The following is a 22,900-nucleotide window of genomic DNA, read 5'->3' as shown; positions in this document are numbered from 1 at the left end:
GCAGGTAAAGAATCTGCCTGCAATGCAGGAGACACAGGAGACGCTGGGTCTGGAAGATCCCCTGGAGGAGGAAACGGAAACCCACTCCAGTATTCTTGCCTGAAAAATCCCATGGACAGAGGAGCCTGATGAGCTACAGTCCATGGGGTTGCAAAGAGTCAGACATGACAGAAGGACTGAGCACGCCACCTGTTGGGTCTGAACTGAGACCCTAGCAAGAGGACGGCCATATTTAGTTCTATCCTCTGGGACTCAGGACTCCAGTTCGGGGTGAATATTGGGTTAGGAGCACTGGGGAGAGGAGTGTGGTTAAGTAGAATTTCTTCCTTATTCCCTGTCTCCCAGAGATTCCCCTGGAAGGGTCGTCTCACTGGTTCTCCTTTCTCCTGGGCAGGGTCATCGCTCTTTGGTCCTGGGCCACCTTGCTCCCATAGGGCTGATGACAGCCCATAAAAGGTCCCGACAGACAGTAAATCCAAATCTTTATGTGTGGGTTGGCCTACTTCTCAGAGTGCTTTCCCAGCATCACCTCATTTCCTCCTTCCCCGAGGGCAGGCAGGCTGACCCCCATTTTTACTGATGTTGAGACTGGGGTCTGAGGGGGATGACCTATTCAGGGTCACACAACTCATTAGTGGCAGCCAAATTTCTGACCCCGAAGCCCAGTGCTTTTCCCATATATCATGCTTTCAACTGTACATACTTCCTGTTGCTGTGTGGTTAGACTTGTCTCCAGGTAGGTATGGGTCCCTGGCCTCTGCCTGAGGCAAGCTGACAAAGACAGACCTTTGGAACCTACAGCAATAGGAGGAATGAGGGCTGGTCGAGAAGTTTGTGCCCAGGCGGGAGGGAGGCTGAGCCTGACTGGGCTGAGGTGAGCCCACAGAGGCAGGGGTAACTAATGAAATGATGGTTCTGGGCTCTGAGGACTGTTGCCCAGAGCCAGAGTAGGTGATAAGAATCATCTGGCCTGATAAAAGGGCACTGTCCTCTCCTGCAGTTGAGTCTGGCTTGCAATTTTTACCTTTGATACCAAATCAAAGGCAGGGTTAGGTTGTGAGCATTGAGAGCCATAAGGGATTGGCCTCCTCCCTGCATCCTATCTGCTGGTGTGTGAGGAGGTCGGCTGGAGGGAGATCTGGGGAGGAGAGAAGGCATCTAGATGGAGGAGCCTCTGGGGAAAACTTTTCCAGCTAGCTCTTCAAACTCTGAGTAATAACAGTTTTAGTTGGTATTTCTTCCTGTCTTCACTGGCTTATTTTATCATCCCTCTTTTACAGAGGTGAAGTGGGTGGTTGAAAGCCACTTTGTAAGTCAGATCCACGACTAGAACCTGGGTCTCCTGTCTTATGACTCACTGAGGTTTTTCCACTATTCCTTTAAAATAATTTTTTGAACTTTTTTTTAAAATAAATACTTTGTTTTTTAGAAAATGTTTATTTTTTGGCTGCATCAGGTCTTGGTTGCAGCATGGGGGCTTCTCGCTAGTTGGGGCGCGCAGGTTCCATGGCACGTGGGCTCTGAGTTATGGTGCATCAGCTTAGTTGCCCCGTGGCCTGTGGGATCTTAGTTCCTTGACCAGGGATCAAAGCTGCATCCCCTGCATTGGAAGGCGGATTCTTCATCACTGGACCACCAGGGAAGTTCCTAAAATAATTATTGTTCCCAATCTATTTCTGGGATTGAAGCTAAGCCCTACCAATGCCATCTCATCTATCCAGCATGTGTTAGAGCAGGCCCAGTCCCTGGGTTGTGGGGGTAAAAGGTGAGTAACATTCCGTGCTGTCAGGAAGCAGTGACAGCACAGGTGGAGTGGCTCTGCTGCAGGACACAAAGACGAGGACTTGGAGAAAGGCACTCTGGGCCCCTCCTTACCTTCCCCATTGCTCCTGTCCTAGTTTAAGCAGTTTTTTTTTTTTTTTTTTAACGTTTCCTGCAGACTTAGCATAGCTGCTACAGCTTTTTTCTAAGCCAGAATGCCAGTGTATTAATTTATGATGAGAAATAACTGCTAAGGCACAGGGAATTGCCTGGGTCAGCGTGGCTGTGGGGCCTGTCCTGGGTTGGCCGGCTCTGTGGCCGTCTCTGTGGCCTTACCTCTCTCCTGCCCCTTTCCCTGCTGCCATGTGCTCTTCCTAGAGCACAGCGGCCATAGGTCTTATCCTTGTTTCCCACCCTGTAGTGCTCTTCCAGGCCCAGAGGAAAGCTACAGCTCTTTAGTATGATGTTTGGGGCAGTCTCCTCTATCAGCTCTAAAGCACTTTTCTGTCCATCTTCACTTCTCCAGCCCTGAGTGTCTCTTATTCCGTTCCTCCCACCTGGAGTGTCTCTGCAGCTGCCTCCTTGCCTCCTGACCCATCATTCAAAGCCCAGTATGAGTGTTACATCTGTCAATGAAAATAATCAATAAACAGCCTATTATAAAAATAGGAAAGAATTTCGTTTGAGCCAAACTGAGGATTAGCTTGGACACCCACTTCTCAGATTACTGTTGAGAAACTGCACTGGAGAAGCATGGTTTCCAGCACAGGTTTATATATCTTGTCAGAACAAAGAACATGAAACAAGTCAGGGATACATGTCAAGAAGACCCCCACCCACCCACAAGCATGCACACAGCAAGTCAACATGGCCTTGCACCTGGGAAGGGAACCTTACCGTTAAAGGGGGACCAGCACTGGGTCCCCTGGGGAAGGAAGCGGCTACCCTCTCCAGTGTTCCGGCCTGGAGAATTCCATGGACTGGATAGTCCGTAGGGTCACAAAGAGCTGGACGGGTCTGAGTGACTTTCACTTATGAGAACTTATGAGCATCGGTGTCCTAAGAAGAGAAGTATTTAATCTTTATTTTTAACATGGACATGCTTTACTTTTTGTGTCTTTTCTCTAATAATTAAAGCAGGTGTCCAGTGTATGTTTGTAACCTCATGGCAAATAGATGGGAAAAAGGTGGAAACAGTGACAGATTTTATTTTTGGGGCTCCGAAATCACTGCAAGTGGTGACTGCAGCAGCACAATTAATAGATGCTTGCTCCTTGGAAGAAAAGCTATGACAAACCTAGACCAGCATATTGAAAAGCAGAGACAATCACTTTGCTGACAAAGGTCCATATAGTCAAAGCTATGGTTTTTCCAGTAGTCATGTACAGATGGGAGTTGGACCATAGGGAAGGCTGAGTGCCGAAGAACTGATGCTTTCAAACTGTAGTGTTGGAGAAGACTCTTGAGAGTCCCTTGGACTGCAAGGAGATCAAACCAGTCAATCCTAAAGGAAATCAACCCTAAATATTCATTGGAAGCACTGATGCTGGAGCTGAAGCTCCAATACTTTGGCCACTTGATGCAAAGAGACCCATTAGAAAAGACCCTGATACTGGGCAAGATTGAGGGCAAGAGGAGAAGGGGGCATCAGAGGATGAGATGGTTGGATGGCATCACGAACTCAATGGACATGAGTTTGCTCAAACTCCAGGAGATAGTGAAGGACAGGGAAGCCTAGCATGCTGCAGTTCATGGGGTCACAAAGAGTCAGACATGACTTAGCAGCTGAACGGCAATAACAATGTATGTTTGATAGGCCACAAACAGGCTATTTTAGTTAGCATAACATTCAAGTTTTCTCAGGTATAAGCCAGATGACTTCCTGTATCTCAATATGTGAAAATTTCTTTTATCACGTCCTTTACCACTTCTCCTGAAATATTCTGCCATTTAGCCTGTCTGTGCATTTTATTTGTACATTTTTGTGGTGTTAATCACTCTCTTCCTTTATTTATGTGGCTGTCTTATTTCCCCACTATGATGTAAGCTTCTCAAGGACACTCCCTTTTTTTTTTTTTTTTGGCAAATACTTAGGAAATATTCTGAGCCTGGCTGAGGGCTCCTCTGGTTAGATGGGATTTCATGGGCAAGTTCCCTATGCCTCTGAGACTTTGTGGGTATCAGGATGGGCTGTCAGGATCTCACGTGCCATGCCCTGTGCTGAGGCTGTGGAGCTGTGCAGATAGCACAAGGCTCAGGTATGCGACCAGGAGCAGGGCTCAGTCACAGGACAGGGAGAAGAAAGCCTGCGTCCTGGCCCAAGGCTACCCTGACCTCCACAGGGATCTAATAGAAAGGCCCTGTTAGTCTCAAGTGGGATCGAAGGAGAATATAGCTGAGTCAGTACGTGTTTCCAACCATCTCTAACAGATGCTGGTGCTTTTCAAAAAACATAACCATGATGCTTGTTAACAGATAGACAAAATCAGCAGTTCCTTAATCATCCAGTCAGTATCCAGTCCATATTCAAATTGCCCTGATGTCAGGACTCCCTCTTCATGAGTGGTTTGTTGAATCAGGATCCAAACGTGGCTCCCTCCCAGACGGGGCCTGGTTGTTAGGTCTCCCAGGGTAACAATTCCCTCCTCCCTTACGTGAGGGAGGAGCTGAGTCACTTGTCCTTGAGAACATCCACATTGTGGCCGATGGCTTCCCCTTTGATGTCCTTCACCCTAATTTTGCAGCCCCTGAGGGCTAGTTGCTGGGTTTGGAAGGCCTGCTCCCTAGACCCTGCCTCCTGCAGAAGTCCCTCTGCCCGAGGAGGCTGACTCTGCTGCATGGCTTCAGCAGGCACACCGGCTCCATCTCCACTTCAGTGGGGCTGATGAGAGTAAGCAGTGGGTTCTGGACTGTTAGCCGACCCAGCTACCATGAAGTTCTGCATTCGACCTTTCTCCCAGTGGATTTTAGTATCCATTAATGATTGCTGCCTAGGACTCTAGTTATTTTTTTTTCCCTTTATTAGCAGGAATCTGGCATAAGGAAGAGTTTTAGTTTTCCCTGTGATTATTTGATCATTCTACATAGGAACACCAGGAATGGCAATTCTTTGCCATTGTTTTTCAGTTTGTGGTTGACTTCCAAAATAGAAATCCGTAATAGTGTGATGACAGCAGTCACTTTCATGATGGGGGTTTCCTGCCAAAGAGAAATTGTAGGACTTTGTGAGCCTAGAGAAAGGGAGACAGGGTGAATGGTCTCTGAAGGCCTCAGGCCTTTTCAGCTGTTGTTATTGAGTCACTCAGTTGGTCCGATTCTTCACGACCCCATGGACTGTAGACGTCCTCTGTCCATGGAATTCTCCGCAAGAACACTGGAGTGGGTAGCCATTTCCTTCTCCAGGGCATCTTCCTGACTCAGGGATCAAACCCGGTTTTCCTGCATTGCAGGCAGATTCTTTACTGTTTGAGCCACCAGGGAAGCCCTCAGGCCTTTTCAAAGCAAGTGATTTAATCAATACAATGTTGCTTGAAGTGGCTGCTGGCCTAGAATGGGAATTTGGGGCAGATTGTTATGCCCATCAGAATGTTATGGCCAGGTATCTTGGTGTCTTCTCCTAGAGTTTCCCCCAACATCTACTTTTTGAGTTGCAGTCTTCTCCTCTCTGGAGCTCTGTAGCCCCCACTTGTACTGACTCCCTGGGGAGGCTCGATGGGGAGAGTAAGCCCTAGAAAGGACAACTGGATCAGTATATCTTTCCTTCACATTGGTGGTTCTTTTAGAAGATTTTTCAGCCAGTACACCGGGCAGCACAGCTGTCTTCTCAGGGCTTCTCAGCTTCATTTGTCTTGGGGTGCAGTTCATTCCTACAGCTGTCAGCTTTGCAGGCCCCTCATCCCCAGCATGGTGGTAGCTGTTCCCTAGCCTGAGGTAGGCCTATCTCTGAAGATGGTGGCTACAGCCAGAAGAGAGAAGCTGCAGAAGCTGCAGATAAGTAGGCAGATAAGGCTCAGGCGAGGATCAGCCTGGGAAAGTTGGAGATTGTGCTGTTGGGGACACGAGGAAAACAAGCTCTGGGAGCAGCCTGCCCCCGAGGTGGCAGGTGCACCTGGCTGCTTTTGTTTGTCTGGAGTCACCTTCACTGCCTTGCTGGGTGTTTGAGGATCAGACTGAGCACTGTGACAAGACGCTCAGGAGCTGCAGAGCCTTTGGCCGGTTCCTCGCCCCTTACCAGCAAGGCTCTCTTGTACTCAGTGGGACATGAGGTGTCTGTCCTCTCATTTGAGATCTCAGCCTGGGAGCCATGCATTGGGACAGGAAGGGGAAGACGTGCTCAGCATGTGTTTTGCAGCAAGCCTTATAGAGGCAGCGCATCCTGAGCAGTGAGAGGAGCATTGTCCAGCTCCTTCTCTGGGAACTATGCTCAGCATCTTCCACAGAGCCCTTGCTTTAGCTTTGAGCTGTATCTGTAAGTGTGCTTTATTTATTTTGTGCCTCTGTTAGCAAGATGTGTTCTAAGGTAATTGCTTTTTCACTGTATGCCATTTCAGCATAAAAAGTAGGAATACTCTACTTTTGGATAGCCTCAGAAACCTGTAACTTTAATGTTCAAAGTAGTAATAGTAGTGATGAGTGTAGACAAGATTTGGCAACACCTGCAGCAACTGTCATGTGGTATGAAAATACCTGGTTTTTCTTGGTGGCACATTCATAGGTACTGCTGCTCTACAAAAATTTGCAAAAATTCATAATTGAAAAAAGTGCTAAATTTCAGTTAGAGATTAGGGGAAATAGAGATGTGATGCTCCTATCTAACACATACCCCCTGCTTTAGAGAAATTCCTTGGTTGGGAAGGAACATGGGGGTTTCTGGGTCCAGATGTGTGTGTGTGTTGTACTTGGGGAGGGAGGCAGTCTAGTGCAGTGATCAAGGTCAGCCGCTCTGGAGACAAGGAGCCTGAGTTCAAATCCTGGTTCCTCTGTTTACTAAAAAAGAAACATGTGCCTTAACCCTGTGGACTTCTCTCTGTCCTAGTGCTTCCATCTGCAAAATATGTAAGCTAACACTTGTGTGGCACTTCCTGTGTGCCAGACTTTGAGTGCTTCATGTGTAATCTGTTTAATTGTCAGCGTGGTCTTGTGAAGGGAGCCAACATCCATTACCCCCATTTTATAGATAAGTACGAAAATGCATAGAGAGATAGGGGAACCCACTCTCAGTCATGCAGCTGGTTATGTGGTGAGCTGGGGCTTAGACCAGGCAGCCAGGCTCCAGAGTCCAGGCTGGTAGCCACTTTCAAGATCTGCCTCCCACACCTGCATCACAGGGCTGTTAAGGGTATTATTTGGATCTAATTTGGTGTGTTGACTGCTTAGTACAGCGCCTGCCCACAGTAGATGCTAAATGAGAGGTGTAGTTGTTGATGCTAAGATTATTGCCCTAGTGATGGGCTAGCATGGGGTCAACACCTGACCTCCATTCAGGAAATGGGCACTTATCAGAGCTGATGGGTGTATTCTCTCAGGGAAGTTAATGGAATTAGCTTAGGGATTGGGGATGAGGGCTTCAGGGTTAAAGAAGGCATCCTTTTGGAACTGTCCATCCGCCTGAAGCCTGACATGTGGCTCCCACCTCAGGAGGCTCTTTCTGGGGACAGGGGGTACCCTCTTTGCTCTGGGAGCTTCTGGTCTCATGATTAAGACTTGTGGGTTTGTGGTGATAGAAGCATTACGTAACTGTTCAGTTGTGAATAGGGACAAACAAGTTCCTAAGTTATTTCATAGATTAATTGTTAGTTAATTGAAAAGATACTTGAATACCCACTATTTCAAACCTAGTGACACAGAGATGAGCAGAATAAAGTTCCTGCCTGTAGAGCAGGGGAAGACAGACATTAAACAGCAGTATATGTTCAGTCGCTAAATCATGTCCGACTCTTTGCAGCCCCATGAATTGCAGCATGCCAGGCTTCCCTGTCCTTCTGTATCTCCTGGAGTTTGCTCAAACTCATATGCATTGAATCCATGGTATCATCCAACCATCCATCTCAAGCTCTGTCACCCCCTTCTCCTCTTGTCCTCAATCTTTCTCGACATCAGGTTCTTTTCCAGTGAGTCGGCTCTTCACATCAGATGGCCAAAGTATTGGAGCTTCAGCTTCAGCATCAGTCCTTTCAATGAATATTCAGGGTTGATTTCCTTTAGGGTTGACTGGTTTGATCTTGCAATCCAAGGGACGCTCAAGAGTCTTCTCCAGCACCACAGTTCAAAAGCATCAGTTCTTCAGCGCTCAGCCTTCTTTATGGTCCAACTCTCACATGACTGCTGGAAAAACCATAGCTTTGACTATATGGACCTTTGTCAGCAAAGTGATGTCTCTGCTTTTTATTATGCTGTCTAGGTTTTTCATAGTTTTTCTTCCATGGTGCAAGCATCTTTTAATTTCATGGCTGCAATCACCATCTGCAGTGATTTTGGAGTCCAAGAAAAGAAAATCTGTTATTGTTTACATTTTTTCCTCATCAGTTTACCATGAAGTGATGGGACCAGGTGCCATGATCTTAAGTTTTTTGAATGTTGAGTCTTAAGCCAGCTTTTTTACTCTCCTATTTCACCTTCATCAAGAGGCTCTTTAGTTCCTCTTCGCTTTCTGCTATTAGAATGGTATCATCTGCATATCTGAGGTTACTGATATTTCTCCCGCCACTCTTGATTCCAGCTTGCACTTCATCCAGCCCAGCTTTTCACACAATGTACTCTGCACATAAGTTAAATAACCAGGGTGACAATATACAGCCTTGATGTACTCCTTTCCCAATTTTGAACGGGTCTGTAGTTCCATGTCTGGTTCTAACTGTTGCTTCTTGAACTGCATACAGATTTCTCAGGAGGCAGGGAAGGTGGTCTGGTATTACCATCTCTTGAAGAATTTTCCAGTTTGTTGTGATCCACACAGTCAAAGGCTTTAGGATAGTCAATGAAGCAGAAGTAGATGTTTTTCTGGAATTCTCTTGCTTTTTCTATAATCTAACAGATGTTGACAGCTTGATCTTTGGTTCCTGTACCTTTTCTAAATTCAACTTGTACATCTGGAAGTTCTTGGTTTACATACTGTTGAAGCCTAGCTTGAAGGATTTTAAACATTACCTTGCTCACATGTGAAATGAGTGCAATTGTGCAGTAGCTTGAACATTCTTTGGCATTGCCCTTCTTTGAGTTTGGAATGAAAACTGACCTTTTCCAGTCCTGTGACCATTGCTGAGTTTTCCAAATTTGCTGACATATTGAGTGGAGCACTTTTACAGCAATATCTTTTAGAATTTGAAGTAGCTCAGCTGTAATTCCATCACCTCCAGTAGCTTTGTTTGTAGTACTGCTTCCTAAGGCCCACTTGACTTCACACTCCCCTGTCTGGCTCCTAGTGAGTGACCACACCATTGTGGTTATCCAGGTCATTAAGACCTTTTTTGTACAGTTCTTCTGTATATTCTTGCCACCTCTTAATCTCTCCTGCTTCTGTTAGGTCCTTGCCATTTCTGTCCTTTTTTTGTACCCATCTTTGCATGAAATGTTCTCTTGGTAGCTCTCATTTTCTTGAAGAAATCTCTAGTCTTTCCCATTCTGTTGTTTTACTGTGTGGGATACACACACACCCCTATGTCAGGTGGTGTTAGTATGCTGAAGAAATAGAACAGAGTTAAAGAGCAGTTGTAGTTGGGGTTCTCAGGACAGACTGAGAAAGTTCAGATGAACGGGGACCTGTTGTGAGTCGAGTAAGTGAAGATCTGGGCCTGTATCTCACGCAGAGGGAAAAGCAAGAGCAATGGCCTGGAGGTGGGAACACAGTGAAGGTCAGTGTGGGATGAGATATGCAGCGGATCAGAGGAGCTGGGACCCAAAAGATGAGTCCTTTCTGCCATGCTGAGGAGCAGTGTGTGATGCACTCCAAGTTCACCTACATGCTGCAGGAAACATGGATGGCAGGGGGGCAGGTGAGCAGGGAATTGTGATATTCAGCAGGGGGTTGTGGTGGCCTGTACTGTAGGCTGCCAGTGGTGAGAGGGGTTGAAATATGAATGTAGCTGATCGATAGAGTTCAAAATTTAGATGTGGGATGTGAAGGGGAAAAAGAGACAAAGATGGTTCCTGGTTTGGAGTGTGAAATAAATGAGTAGATGCTTAGGAAGGGGCACCATTATTTGGGTCATTAGCTGAACTCTGAACTGATAGTGAACTGAACTCAGATCTGCTTGCCTGACATGCAGCAGAGCCAATCTACTGACACTGGGTTGTGGTGAAGTAAAGAATAGTGTTTATCTGCAGGGTGGCAAGTAAGGAGAACAGGCAGCTCATGCTCAAAAGACCTGAACTTCCCGTTGGCTTTCAGGCAAAGGTTTTTAAAGACTGTGTTAGGAGTTAGCTTGTGAACCTTCTTTTGGTTAGTCGGTGGTGAGGTAACACGATATTGTTTGGGGAATCTCAGTCGTCAGCTTTCTGGTTCCAACCAGTCTGGGTCTACATGCTTGTTGTGGTCAATAAGTAGTCACCACCCTCTACCAGGTGGGGGAGGGCCTTAGCTTCTGCAGAGCACCTCGAAGATAGGCATCAGCCTTCTGGAGGCACCCCTGAAGTCCCGTGGCTCCGAGACTCTTCTAATCATTAACTACTTGAGTCTGCTCTGTGGAACTCAGGGAAGGTCTAGGATACTGAAGTCTTTTTTTCCCTGCAAGCAAGAAACAGGACACGGAGGGGCTTTTGTGCAGAGTCCTCCTTAGTTTCAGTTTCTCTTTTTCTTTGATGCTCCTCAATCCTGTGGGGACAGGCGTGGGACAAGGAAAGGGATAAAGTTTTGTATCAAGAGATAAATCATAAAAGAGAACTGGAACATGAAGATGCCTAACTCCAAGTCCACTTTCTTAACCTTCAGTGGGCAGTGTTTGTCATCAAGCTGAATGCAAACGTTGGGCCTCTGGACATCCTGAGAGGACAGAGCTGGAAAAAGTCGGCAGGGGAACTCAGTTTTGCGGGACTTGGTTTCAGTAAGAATTGGAGACAAGTCAGGTGTGCCTGGCCTTGTGGCTGTCAAGGACCCCACTGCCCTTGGGGATCCTAAGAAGCCAACCAGGCATTTACATGTGTGTGTTTGACATCTGCTGTAGGTCTGCTTTCCCGGAGTGGTGGCTTTTCCAGTTTTGCTGTCTGGTAGCTGTTAGCCCAGCTCTGTTTACTGAGAAATGGGTGGAGAGCTGGGTATGGTGGGCCTGGGAGCCCCGCTCGTAGGAATAGCTAGGCCAGAATCTTGGTAACAGATGAGGCAACTACCACCCTCCTTCATCCCACCTTTGTCCTCTGCCCCCGCAGAGGGTGGGAAGGGGTCCAGCAGGGTAGGAGGCTGAGGGCTGAGTCCTAAGTTCATACTCGGCCTGCTGAATTTTGTTAGACAGAGGGAGCCTGAGGGGGAGGTATGGTGACTGAGCAAGGGCCCTTACAGAGGTTTTCTGTGGTTCTGTGTCTCCTCCCGCTACCCCCTCCCCTCATCCACAAAGTCTGAATGCTGATGGCTGCTAGAGGAGGCTGGGCTGCTCTCAGACATGGTTTTAATGGTCTGGGGACAGGACAAAACCCCATGGTTCCCTTAGTGACCTTTCAGGGCTCCATCCTCCTGGGATTGTGCCAACCCTTTGAAGGGGGTTCTGGTCTTCATACCCCATCTCCGTGCCTCTTCGGGCCTCTGTAGTGTACTCCAGACCTTTTCCAGCTTCTGTCCTCTCAGGAAGTCCAGCTTAATGAGAAAAGCTGCTCCTGGAAGGTTAAGAATGTGGACTGGGAGTTAGGCAGCTTCATGTTCAAGGACTGACTGTATCATTTACTAGCTATTTGATCTTGGACAAGTCACAAACCTTTTCTGTAAGTTGGTTTCCTCCTCCACAGAATGGGGATGACAGCTCTCATCTCCTGGACTGTGTGGGTAATAAAGGAGATACAGAGTTCGGCACACACTGAGCGTGCAGTCAGTCTAGCTCTGCCGGGTCTTTAGCACCAGTCACTTGTCCTGCCTCTCAGGTGTGGTCCACAGGCCAGCAGCACTGGCATCCCCTGGAAGCTGGGTAGAGATGGAGCCTCTCGGGTCCATTTGCACCCATCAGATCAGAATCTTCACTTTAACTAGACTCAGTGATCCTACTTGAGAAGCTCTGTTGTATGTCACTCCTGAAGAGCGGCGTCTGTAGCGGTGCATACCTCTTGAAAGTGAAGTGAAAGTGAAAGTTGCTCAGTCGTGTCCTACTCTTTGTGACCCGATGGACTGTAGCCCACCAGGCTCCTCTGTCCATGATATTCTCCAGGCAAGAATACTGGAGTGGGTAGTCATTCCCTTCTCCAGGGGATCTTCCCAATCCAGGGATCAAACCCAGGTGTCCTGCATTGCAGGTGCATTCTTTACCATCTGAGCCACCAGGGAAGTCCCATACCTCTTACACACAAGGAATTTTCTCTTCCTACTCCTTTGCTGATGGAGCATGTCTTGGCTGCAATCATATCCAGGACAAGTCCCAGATAATGATCATTGTCAAAACCCTTGTTTCCTGAGCACTTGCTGTCCAGGCTTTGGAAAGTTCAGGTGCTTGGACGGTGCAGGAGTTGAGGTGGGTGCCACGTAGGTGGAACAGTTAGGTTCCTGCAGTGAAGGATTTGCAGATCGGTGTTTTACATGCCATAGGGGCCGAAGAATCAAGGCTTTGAGAGCTGAGCGGGTGTCAGGGAAATTGTATTGGGTCAGAATCACTGTCCTTCCTTCTGAACTAGTGAGTCCCATTTTAGAAGTCATTTTGTGAAACAGAGGCCGTGTTCATTTTGGAACTCTTTATTCACAGAAAGCACTTAATGATGCCTGCCCCTCCCCCATGTCTGTATTCCTTCAGTAACTTGTCCCCAGTGGGAGGGGGATGGGGGATGGATGAGCATGTGTAGGGTCAGTTCTCTCAGAAGAAGCAGGTTCGGTAGACTTGGGAAGGGAAGCCTTGGCTGGGCAGGCGAGAGACGCAGATTTCTTCTGGGTATTAATTGAGTTTTCCTTTTTTGAAAATTGTATTTACTTATTTATTTGGCTGCGCCAGGTCTTAGTTGCAGCACTTGGGATCTTTAGTTGTGGCATGTGGGATCCAGTGCCCTGACCAGGGGGATAGACCCTGGACCCCCTGTGTTGGGAGTAGTAGTCTTAGCCACTGGACCACCAGGGAAGTCCCCCAGGTGAGTGTCGTTGATGAGGCACCCAGGCGGAGGGAGAGTTGGTCTCTGATGCGTGAAGCGTGTAGAGTAGGCAGGGGACCAGCCTGCTGTGGTTCTCACACTGGGTTTGGTGAAACCAGTCACCCAAGGACGGGCTCCCTTCCACCTTAACTCATAGATTTTCTAGGCCTGTTGCTGCCTGCTGCTCCTTAGTCGCTCAGTCATATCTGACTCTTTGTGGCCCCATGAACTGTAGCCTGCCAGGCTCCTCTGTCCATCAAGTTTTTCAGGCAAGAATACTGAAGTGGGCTGCCATTCCCTTCTCCAGGGTTATCTTCCTGACCCAGGGATTGAACTCACGTCTCCTGCACCACAGGCAGATTCTTTACCCACTGAGCCAGTGGGGAATATTTTCTATGCCTGGCCTTACTAACTTAGTAGGTTTTAGGTTGTATCTTGGTATGAGTAGGTATAAAGAAACCCCACACTGATACATGCAGGTTAGGGTACCGCAGCAGCAGAGCTCTGAAGATAAAATCTGTCTTGTGAGCCAACATCTGGATCTGTGCTCGGGCCATGGTCAAATCCTGATTGGTTTTGGCCAGGTCTCAGCTGTGGATGAGAGTGACAGGGCTTTGTCCAAGAGCGGTTGCTGTGTGGCCTTGCCGTTGAGCTCAGCCTGTGTGGGCCACACTCCTGGGGGAAGACCTGCTCCAAGTACCTGGCAGGGTCCAATCAGTCCTGCCCGGGACCTGTAGGGAGACAGATGGTGACAGCGACTGAGGTTCCAGAGGTGGGTCCCCGCCCTTCTCACTCTGCTCTGGATGGGGCGGGTGGCAGCCAGAAAAAGGCAAGGACAGTCTTCTTTTCCCTGCTGTCTCCCTGGAAAGCAGGCACAGAGGAAGAGCCCTAGGTTCCCTCGGGAAGAGCTGGAGCAGCAAGTGACCTTATAGGGGCGGAGGCTGCGAAAGGCAGGGGACAAGGATCCTCTGGGCCAAGGACCTGAGCCTCAGGCTGGGCTGGTGACGCATCTTCTTTCATCTAGGGGTTGGAGGGAGAGGCGAGGAGCCCATTCTGTCTCAGGCAACTGAGGGGGTAAGACAGGAATGGGGATTTTCTTTCATCTCTTTCCTATTACGATGGTAATATATGGCCCTTATAAAAAATTCACACAGGACAAAAATAGGCAGTAGGAAATGATAGTCCCCTGCAGCCTCACCCCCCAGAGATAACCATGTTAATGCCATGGTATGTGGAGCATGACTGGCTAGGGCTCAGGGCCTCTGACCTCAGCCCCAGTGATGGATGTCTGTGCTTGCCGATTCCTGTCACTCAGGGCTTGGTGGCTTTGTGGCTGGAGTCCATATATTAATACCTCTCATTGCCCCACCTCCCAGAATCTTTTTGTACTAAATGAGGCCTAGTCCAGCTTTGAGCAAGTTGACTTGCCCTTGGATGACTTAAAGGGTCAGGCCCAGGGTGGATGTTGCATTAAGAAGGCAGGGGGGTGAGGGTTTGTCTCTCTAGTAAATGTCTCCTCATGTCCCCAGACACCTCCTTGTGCCCCCCAGACACCTCCTCATGCCCCCAGACACGTCCTCACACACATCCCATCAGTCTGTCTCTTAGCTCTCTTCTCTGCTCCTCGCCTTTCCTCTCCCGTCTTTCTTCCCTGCCCCTGCTCATCTTGAGAGCACAGAAACGCACACACAGCCTCTGAGCAGGGCCCTCTGCCCTCCTTGCTTGTGCTGTCATATGTCCTGACCCAGCCTTCCCAGGGGGTGGTCTCTCAGGTTTGGGAGGGAAAACCAACACCCAGGGCTCACTTAGGCTGCCCAGTGGTCACCAAGAGGCCAGGTACATAGCCCATGATGGGCACCCAAGAGGTTAGTTATGATGGATGCTTCCAAAGGGATCCAACTGGAAATGCCCCTGGGAAGACTTTTTTTTTTTAAGTTACAAGGTTTAAACCCACCAACACCACCAATTCCTCGCAGTGACTTAATTCTGGACATTTAGATATATAGGGGCTTTCATACAAAAGATCTCCCACCCCTTTATGTCCATGAGAAGCTCAGGGAGCTGGTGCTGTGGGGTGAGCAGATGTTAGGTGGGAGATGACCACCACAGCAGGGACTGAGGCGTGTGTGGTGTGGTACATGTGTAGTGTTTGTGTGTGGTGTGTGTATACTCTGAGGGTCATTGAGCCCTTCAATGACCAATGTGACCACCTCCACTGGACTTTATTATGGAATAAAACTTGACTGGCTGGGTCTAGAATTCTGGGGAGTTTTTCCCTCAGAATTTCAAAGGCATGACTCCATACGGTGTCCAGTGTTGCTAGTGAGGACCTGATGCTGCTCTAATTTCTGAATGTGTTATATGGACCTGTCTCCCCTCTGTGGAAGCCTCTAGTCTCCTTTTTATACCTGGGGCTCTGAAACCTCAGTGATCCCCATCACTGGGTCTTTCTTTGTTCATTATACTCAATGCTGGTGGGCGCATCTGTGCTGGCACTCATGGCCTTCAGGAGAACTTTCTTGTATTATTTCTTTCATGGCTTCTTGCTTATGTTCTCACCGTGCTCACTGTGTCTGCTTTTTTTAATTAAAAGAGTATATTTTTAGAGAAGTTTTAGGTTTATAGAAAAACGAGTGGAAAGTACACAGAGCTCCCGTATATACCGCCTCCCTGCTCCTGCTGTAGTATATCCTCTGTTATTAACATTGGTATTAACATTAGTGTGGTACATTTATGATTGATGAGCCAATAGCAGTGCATTATTATTAATTACAGTCTCCTTCCTGACTGCTTGCTCTTGGCTGAGTTACCTCACCACGGAGCTTTGACCTCCTGATTTGTAAAATCCCAGGCCTGTTGTGAGCTGTGCATGGAGGGGAGATGGAGAACCACCACCCTCCCCATTCCTTTGTAACACATGGTGGATGCTTCCAGATGAGTGAGTGCTCTTTCCTTCCCTGGGTCTCTTGCTTAAGGCCTCTTTATGACATCTTGTCTGCTTCTCCGTCTTGCAGAGGTGTACCTGGCAGGGCTTTGGGTGAGTAAGTGAGGGAGTGAGAGGGGGTGTGTGTGTGTGTGTGTGTGTGTGTGTGTGTGTGTGTGTGTGTGTGTGTGTGTGTGTGTGTGTGTGTGTGTGTGTGTGTGTGTGTGTGTGTGTGTGTGTGTGTGTGTGTGTGTGTGTGTGTGTGTGTGTGTGTGTGTGTGTGTGTGTGTGTGTGTGTGTGTGTGTGTGTGTGTGTGTGTGTGTGTGTGTGTGTGTGTGTGTGTGTGTGTTTATGCATTAGCATTCCTGGCCCTGGAGGGGTGTGTGTGTGTGAGAGGTGTGTGTGTGTGTGTGTGTGTGTGTTTATGCATTAGCATTCCTGGCCCTGGAGGGGTGGGTGGGTGTGTGTGTGTGTGTGTTTATGCATTAGCATTCCTGGCCCTGGAGGTGTGTGTGTGTGTGAGAGGTGTGTGTGTGTGTGTGTGTGTGTGTGTGTGTGTGTGTGTGTGTTTATGCATTAGCATTCCTGGCCCTGGAGGGGTGTGTGTGTGTGTGTGTGTGTGTGTGTGTTTATGCATTAGCATTCCTGGCCCTGGAGGTGTGTGTGTGTGTGAGAGGTGTGTGTGTGTGTGTGTGTGTGTGTGTGTTTATGCATTAGCATTCCTGGCCCTGGAGGTGTGTGTGTGTGTGAGAGGTGTGTGTGTGTGTGTGTGTGTGTGTGTGTGTGTGTATGTTTATGCATTAGCATTCCTGGCCCTGGGCTTCGGGGAGAGCTGTTCTTTCCAGGACTCACTGGTGGCTCAGAGCAGAGCTTAGGCCATGACCAGTCAGAGGAGATGATGTAGACAGGGGAAAATGCGGGTAGCTGTGTCTGTACCTGGGGCCTGGAGCTGTAAGGGTTCCTCCCAGACCTGTGGGAGGCTGTAGGGGTGGCTGTCATGACCCCCAGGACAGGGAGGGGCTCTGGGAGGTCCCTGTGACTGGAGCCCCGACACACCTTCTTTCTCACAGGTGGTACAAGCTGCACTCGAAGGCGGGCAAGAAGGAGAAAGAGCGCGGGGAGATCCAGGTGACCATCCAGTTCACGCGCAACAACCTCAGCGCCAGCATGTTCGACCTGTCTGTGAAGGACAAGCCACGGTCCCCCTTCAGTAAGATCAAGGACAAGATGAAGGGCAAGAAGAAGTTTGACCTGGAGTCTGCCTCTGCCATCCTCCCCAGCAGCGCCCTGGAGGACCCCGAGCTAGGCAGCCTGGGCAAGATGGGCAAAGCCAAAGGCTTCTTCCTCCGCAACAAGCTGCGGAAGTCCTCGCTGACCCAGTCCAACACCTCGCTGGGCTCGGACAGCACTCTGTCCTCAGCCAGTGGGAGCCTGGCCTACCAGGGCCCTGGTGCCGAGCTCCTCACCCGCTCGCCCAGCCGCAGCAGCTGGCTGTCCTCAGAAGGGGGTGAGCTAGGGGAGTGGGGGGCGGGCTGTCCCCTTGGCTATAGGGAAGGCCTGGCTTGGGGAGCAGGCGTCTCATTCCACGTGTGCTTCCTTTCCAGGCCGGGACTCTGCACAGTCCCCCAAGTTGCTCACCCACAAAAGGACCTACAGTGATGAGGCCAGCCAGATGCGGGCGGCGCCTCCCCGGGCCCTTCTTGACCTTCAGGGCCACCTCGACGGAGCCTCGCGCTCCTCTCTCTGTGTCAACGGGAGCCACATATACAACGAGGAGCCCGTGGCGCCCCCGAGGCACCGCAGTTCCATCTCGGGCCCGTTTCCACCCTCCAGCTCCCTGCATGTTGGCTCTTCCCGGCCTTCCGAGGAGGGGCCGCGGTCTGCGGATGACTCCTGGGCCCGAGGCAGCCGCCGCGCCAGCAGCTCCGAGGCGGCGCCTGGACAGGAGGAGCTGAGCTCACAGGCCAAGGTGTTGGCCGTGGGGGCCCGCCGCTCTGGAGAGGAGGAGGGGTCCCGGCCCTCGGAGGGGAGGCCGGTGCAGGTCGCCACCCCCATGGTGGCCTCCTCGGAGGCTGTGGTGGAGAAGGAGGGAGCCCGGAAGGAGGAACGGAAGCCCCGGATGGGCCTTTTCCACCATCACCACCAGGGGCTGAGTCGGAGCGAGATGGGGCGCCAAGGCTCTCTGGGGGAGAAGGGGGCTCCTGCTCTGGGAGCCTCCCCCCACCACTCGTCCAGTGGGGAGGAAAAGGCCAAAAGTAGCTGGTTTGGCTTGAGAGAAACCAAGGAACCATCCCAGAAACCCAGGTACGTCCTTGGCAAGACCAGCTTTGATACCCGGGAAAGATGCTGGGGTGTCTGCACGGAAGCCGGGGCAGGGAGGATGGAGCAGATGGGGCCCAGGGCACGCTGCTGGGGCTCTGGCTTTGCATGGTTGAGCGGGGGAACCCTGTCTCCCTAAGCCAAGGCTTGTCTGCACATGGACGCAGCAGAGTTGAAGGGCATGGCGCTCTGGGGGTCCCGTGGTCCTCACTTCCTGAGTTGGCACACCTATCCCCTGAGGAAGGGGAGGAAGGGGACAAAAGCAGGGAAGGCCATTTGTAGGGGTTCTTTGCTTCCCAGCCTCTACCTCTTGCCTGCTGGCCTTAAGGTCATGAAGCTTTGCCAGGTAGAGAGGCGGGGAATGAGGACTCACTTCAGGCTCCCCACCCCCCCACCAGTCTGAAGCTAGGTGACTTCCCACCAGCTGTCCCAGCTGGCTCTCTGCTCTCTTCTCTCTGAGAGACAGGAGTCGAGTAATGGATGTGCCCACTCCTCCCCCATATACTCACCCCTGGTTGCTCCCAGGGCTTGGCCAGAAGCTGTGGGAAGCTCCCCTGAAATCTGTGACCTATTCTGTGTCTTTGGAGACTCTTGAGGCCCTGGCCCCCTCTGGTGTCTCTTGGTCTTGGGGTAGAGCATGTGCTGATGGTAGCTGCTCTATTCTGAATATGCTGAGTCCCACCCAGGAGAAGAATGCAGTCCTTCAGCCTAGGCCCGGGACAGAACCCCTAGCCCCCACCTTAGCCCTTTGCCTTCCTCCTAAGTTGGAGCCGGTGGAGGTTGCCGCATTGTCCAGCAGGGCTCAGGGAGGGGCTCCGGGCTTTGACCAGGAACAAGTGTCCCGCTCTCCCAAGGGCTGGGGGTCAGCCCTGGACAGGTGCCTCTGCAACAGCTTCACCCAGTTTGGCAAGGGCAGCTGTTACTGTTCTCTCAGCAAGCCTGCCTATCCCTGTCAGTGGATATGTGGGCCAGAGGTGGAGGGGGAAGATTGGGCACAGTGGTAAAGGGCTAAAAGGTAGGGTGGAGGGAAGGGCCCTAAGCCTCTTCCCCAGCAGGGAGGCATGGACTCCTGAAGTCCCAGTTCTTCTCTTTCCCTGTGAAATTCTGAGTGTGCTCAGGGGAGCAGGGAGAGAGATGCAGGGCCTTTTAGCTTTGAGCCCTGACCGTCTCACAGCTCTCTGTACAGCCTCAGAGATGAGTATGTGGGGGGATCAGTCTCTGGGTGATGTTCCCCTACTTAGGAGCAGCTTCTGTCCCTGCTGCCCACCTCTACTCACTGGAGCCCTGGGAACTGCTGGCTACATGCTGCCTAGGGGGAGGAGCGGGTGGGCCTTTCTCAGATGCCCAGGCTGAGCCAGTGGCCCTGTGACCACTTAGAGATTGTAGGTGGTATGGTGGAGGGAGGGGCACAGACCATGGGCCAGTGCTGCTGTCTCTGGGCCTTTTCCAGGGCAGGATGGATGAGGGGACATTTCTCTGTAAGGCAGTTTTTAGGCAAGTGCCGGGCGTTGGGCTCAAGAGCTCTGCAAGCCGTGACTGAGTGATGTGGGGGTTGTCATTGCTGCTGCTTACTGTTTTCCTTCAGTTTCTCCATGTCTTCTGATAGCCTTTCAGAGGCAAGAGAAGTTGGATGACGGATGAACATAAGGAAACTGAGGTTTTTGTCCTTCTAGACTTGAATTCCAAGCTCATCCTCTGCAGGTTGGAGGGCAGATGGGGCTTCCTGCCCTCCTGGGGGCCCATTTGCTTCCAGTGGCTGCAGAGCAGGGTGGGAGGGACTGTTCTTGGAGTAGAGTGACCTGGACTTTGAGCCTTGTCGGTGTCACCCTGGCCCAGTGTGCCTTGGAGGTGGGGGGGGTGGGGGGATGGGGCGCTGGCCTGGGAGAAACCACCTTTGGTGTCTGCTCAGAGGGCTTGGGGCTTTTGAGAAGAGAATAAGAGGTGAGCAGGAAGAACTTGTGGCAGGAAGCCATAAGTTGGACACCTAGAACTGGAGTGACTGAAGGTAGCTGCCAGACCCCCAGGAGAGCCTGTCTGCAGACCCAGAGATTTGGGTGCCTCTGCCCCAGGGCTACCATTGCGGAGTGCTGGGTGTTCGTCACTAGGCAGGGCAGCGGCGCCCTCTAGTGCTCCCACACGGCACTGAGGCCTGCGGGAGAGGCCGGAAGCAGGATACGTGCTGTGCTCCGTGTCCAGAGAAAAGCTGTTGCTGTTGGAGAAGGAGCCGGAGTATGAGAGGCCAGGAGGGTGGTCCTCCCGTTCCTCCTGCCCTGCCCCTCATCTGCCAGGTCCCACCGGCCCCCACCAGCATGTGCATGTGTGTGTGTTGGGGGGAGTGGGTGGTTGAGATCTGGACCACTGGACTAGGTCCTGCTTACGAGCCCTGCTGTGGGCCATTCACCCTGGGCTGCAGCACAGGCTACTTTAATGTGTGTTTAGGACCATCATGAGCGTGCGTGTAAAACCCACCAGTGCTGAAACAAGTGGCTTCTGTGTCCCTTTCTGATCCTCTTAGGGTGATCTCTTAGGGCACCTCAGGCTCCCGGCCCCTCCCTTCACACTAACCATGGATCTTTGTGCACAGTAGCAGATCAGGTGTTATATAAAAACTTTTTTTTTTTTTTTAATTGAGAGTACTCATGGTCCAGCCTAGAGGCATATGTATTATGGTGGTCTTTAGCAGTCTCTGCATTAGCCCCAGCCCCTCACCAGGTGTGAACAGCAAGGTCTTGATGAACCTGGAGTGTGCTCGGGGTCTCAGGGGCATTCTCAGTGGTGTAAACGCGTAACTGTGGCATGTGCCAGTGACTTAGAGGTAATGTATCCCTAAGTCCTGTTTGTGCCTGTTTTCCTGGCATAGTCCCCTTTACTATATTAAAAATATTCTGATTTGGAAGATAACTCTTATGGTCTCCCTACTTGTAGCATACAGGCCCCCTGCCCCCCTCCCCGGGTCACCTCACTGCCCAGATGAAGGGAGAGGGTGTCTTGTCATGTTTCTTGGACATCAGGGTACCTGTTAGACAGATGCCAGGAGATGGAGTCATGGGGGAGCTTGCTGAAGGCACGCTGGCTGGGGTGGGAATGCCTGGAAGGCTGGCTTTGGCCTTTTCATGGGGGTGCTGGCTGAAGGCACGCTGGCTAGGGTGGGAATGCCTGAAAGGCTGGCTTTGGCCTTTTCAGGGAGTGTCTGGGGGAGAGCCTTTGTAGATCTACATGCCCCCTGGGACCAGCGCATGGAAATAACAAGGACACACGGCTCGTCTCAGTCTGAGGAAGAGCCGTCCACCAGTGCAGCCTGGCCCCTAGCTACAGAGGTGTCCTCCTCGTGCTGTAGGGAGTCACCCAGTGACGGCTGTGTTTAAGAAGAGGGGGCCTGTCAGAGTGAGCAGACGATTGCTGTGTTAAGTGGTGGGTTCATCCAATTGCTGTAAAGTTCCTGAAGCAACACTAAGGCCCTGAAGTTTTATTTCTCAGGCTGGAGGGGCAGAGACCCTTGGACTTCTGATTTCTTTCCCCAGCTTTTGGTCCTGGAGGAGAAGATTAGTCAGTATATGTTGAAGCCTCAATGCTTGGTGGGGGTCAGGAGGAGCAGGGCAGCAGTGTGCTGGGTTGGCATAGTGGGCCCTGTTCTCAGAGCATACCCTGCAAAGACAGCCCCACACGGCAACGTGTCTCTGATCTGTGTCAGGTGCAGTGGTAGGGAGGGGAGTTTTTTTGTTTTTGGCCAGGCTGCACAACTTGTGGGATCTTAGTTCCCTGACTAGACATTGAACCTGGGCCCTCCACAGCGAAAGCGTGGAGTCCTAACCACTGGACTGCAAAGGAATTCCTGGGAGGGGACTTTTTAAAGTGAGAACTTTCAGAATGTGCACCTGGTGTGGAGCAAGCGGAGGCATAGGGGCAGGGAGGACGTGTTACTGGGTAAGAGGGATGAACTGGTGAAGTGCTGGCTCTGGGGAGGCTGCTAGCTAGGCTTTGTACCTGGGGCTCCTTCCTCTAGGGAAAGCCATTTGCTGGTTCCATACCAACGGGTTCGTGTGCCCCTCTGGGGAGCCAGTGGAGGGAGGGTTGCCAGCTGAGCCTGGGGCTCCCAGCTCTTCCCCTGCCCTCTCCTACCCTGTGGTTCTGACAGTCCGCCAGGTTGCTGCAAGACTGCACGAGTGAGTGGGGCCAGGCTGGGGCTGAGGGATGTGGAGTTAAGCTTGGGGCTGTTTAATGATTGATGGAGCTGCTTCCATCAGACCCCTCTGACCACTTGTCATCAAGGGCACTGGGAAGAGATGGCTCAGCTTCTCTCAGCCCTGTTCCTGGGGGCCGAGGCCTGCTAGCAGGGTTAGGCTGTATTGTACCTGGAGTAGGTGCTCCAATGGTGGGGATGGGCTGAGAGCAGGGTCTTGACCACGTGGTAGTTGTACTTTACTCTCTTGGCCCCTGAGGTAGACATTTCTGGAGGAAGGGAGAAGGGAACTCTGGGCCCAGGATCCTCTTTCAGTGTCTTTACCATGTCTTGACTATAGAGGCAGAGCGGTTCTGGAAAGCCCTGGTGAGGTGGGAGAAGACAGGACTTTTTACGCCACCCCCCACCCTTTCCTCCCCACCTGCCTCCACAGCCTGGAGTTATTACAGGGCAAAAACAGGCTCAGAAG

The 22,900-nt window shown here is 50.9% G+C and overlaps 1 protein-coding gene across 5 annotated transcripts in view; it reads left to right on the top strand.

Annotated features, from left to right (window-relative positions):
• RAB11FIP5 (RAB11 family interacting protein 5) overlaps positions 1-22,900 on the top strand; it is a 40,267-nt gene that overhangs the window by 7,558 nt on the left and 9,809 nt on the right. For all 5 annotated transcript variants that reach the window (XM_081482973.1, XM_081482970.1, XM_081482974.1 and 2 more), the window contains exons 2-3: positions 17,003-17,439; positions 17,537-18,236. In XM_081482973.1, the coding sequence (XP_081339099.1) occupies positions 17,003-17,439; positions 17,537-18,236 (1,137 nt within the window). The remainder of the gene's footprint in view (positions 1-17,002; positions 17,440-17,536; positions 18,237-22,900) is intronic.

This window comes from Giraffa tippelskirchi, chromosome 4 (assembly GCF_054371585.1).
Source record: "Giraffa tippelskirchi isolate mGirTip1 chromosome 4, T2T-mGirTip1v1.2.pri, whole genome shotgun sequence".
Classification (NCBI taxonomy): Eukaryota; Metazoa; Chordata; class Mammalia; order Artiodactyla; family Giraffidae; genus Giraffa; species Giraffa tippelskirchi.
This window is presented reverse-complemented; position numbering and strand designations above follow the sequence as displayed.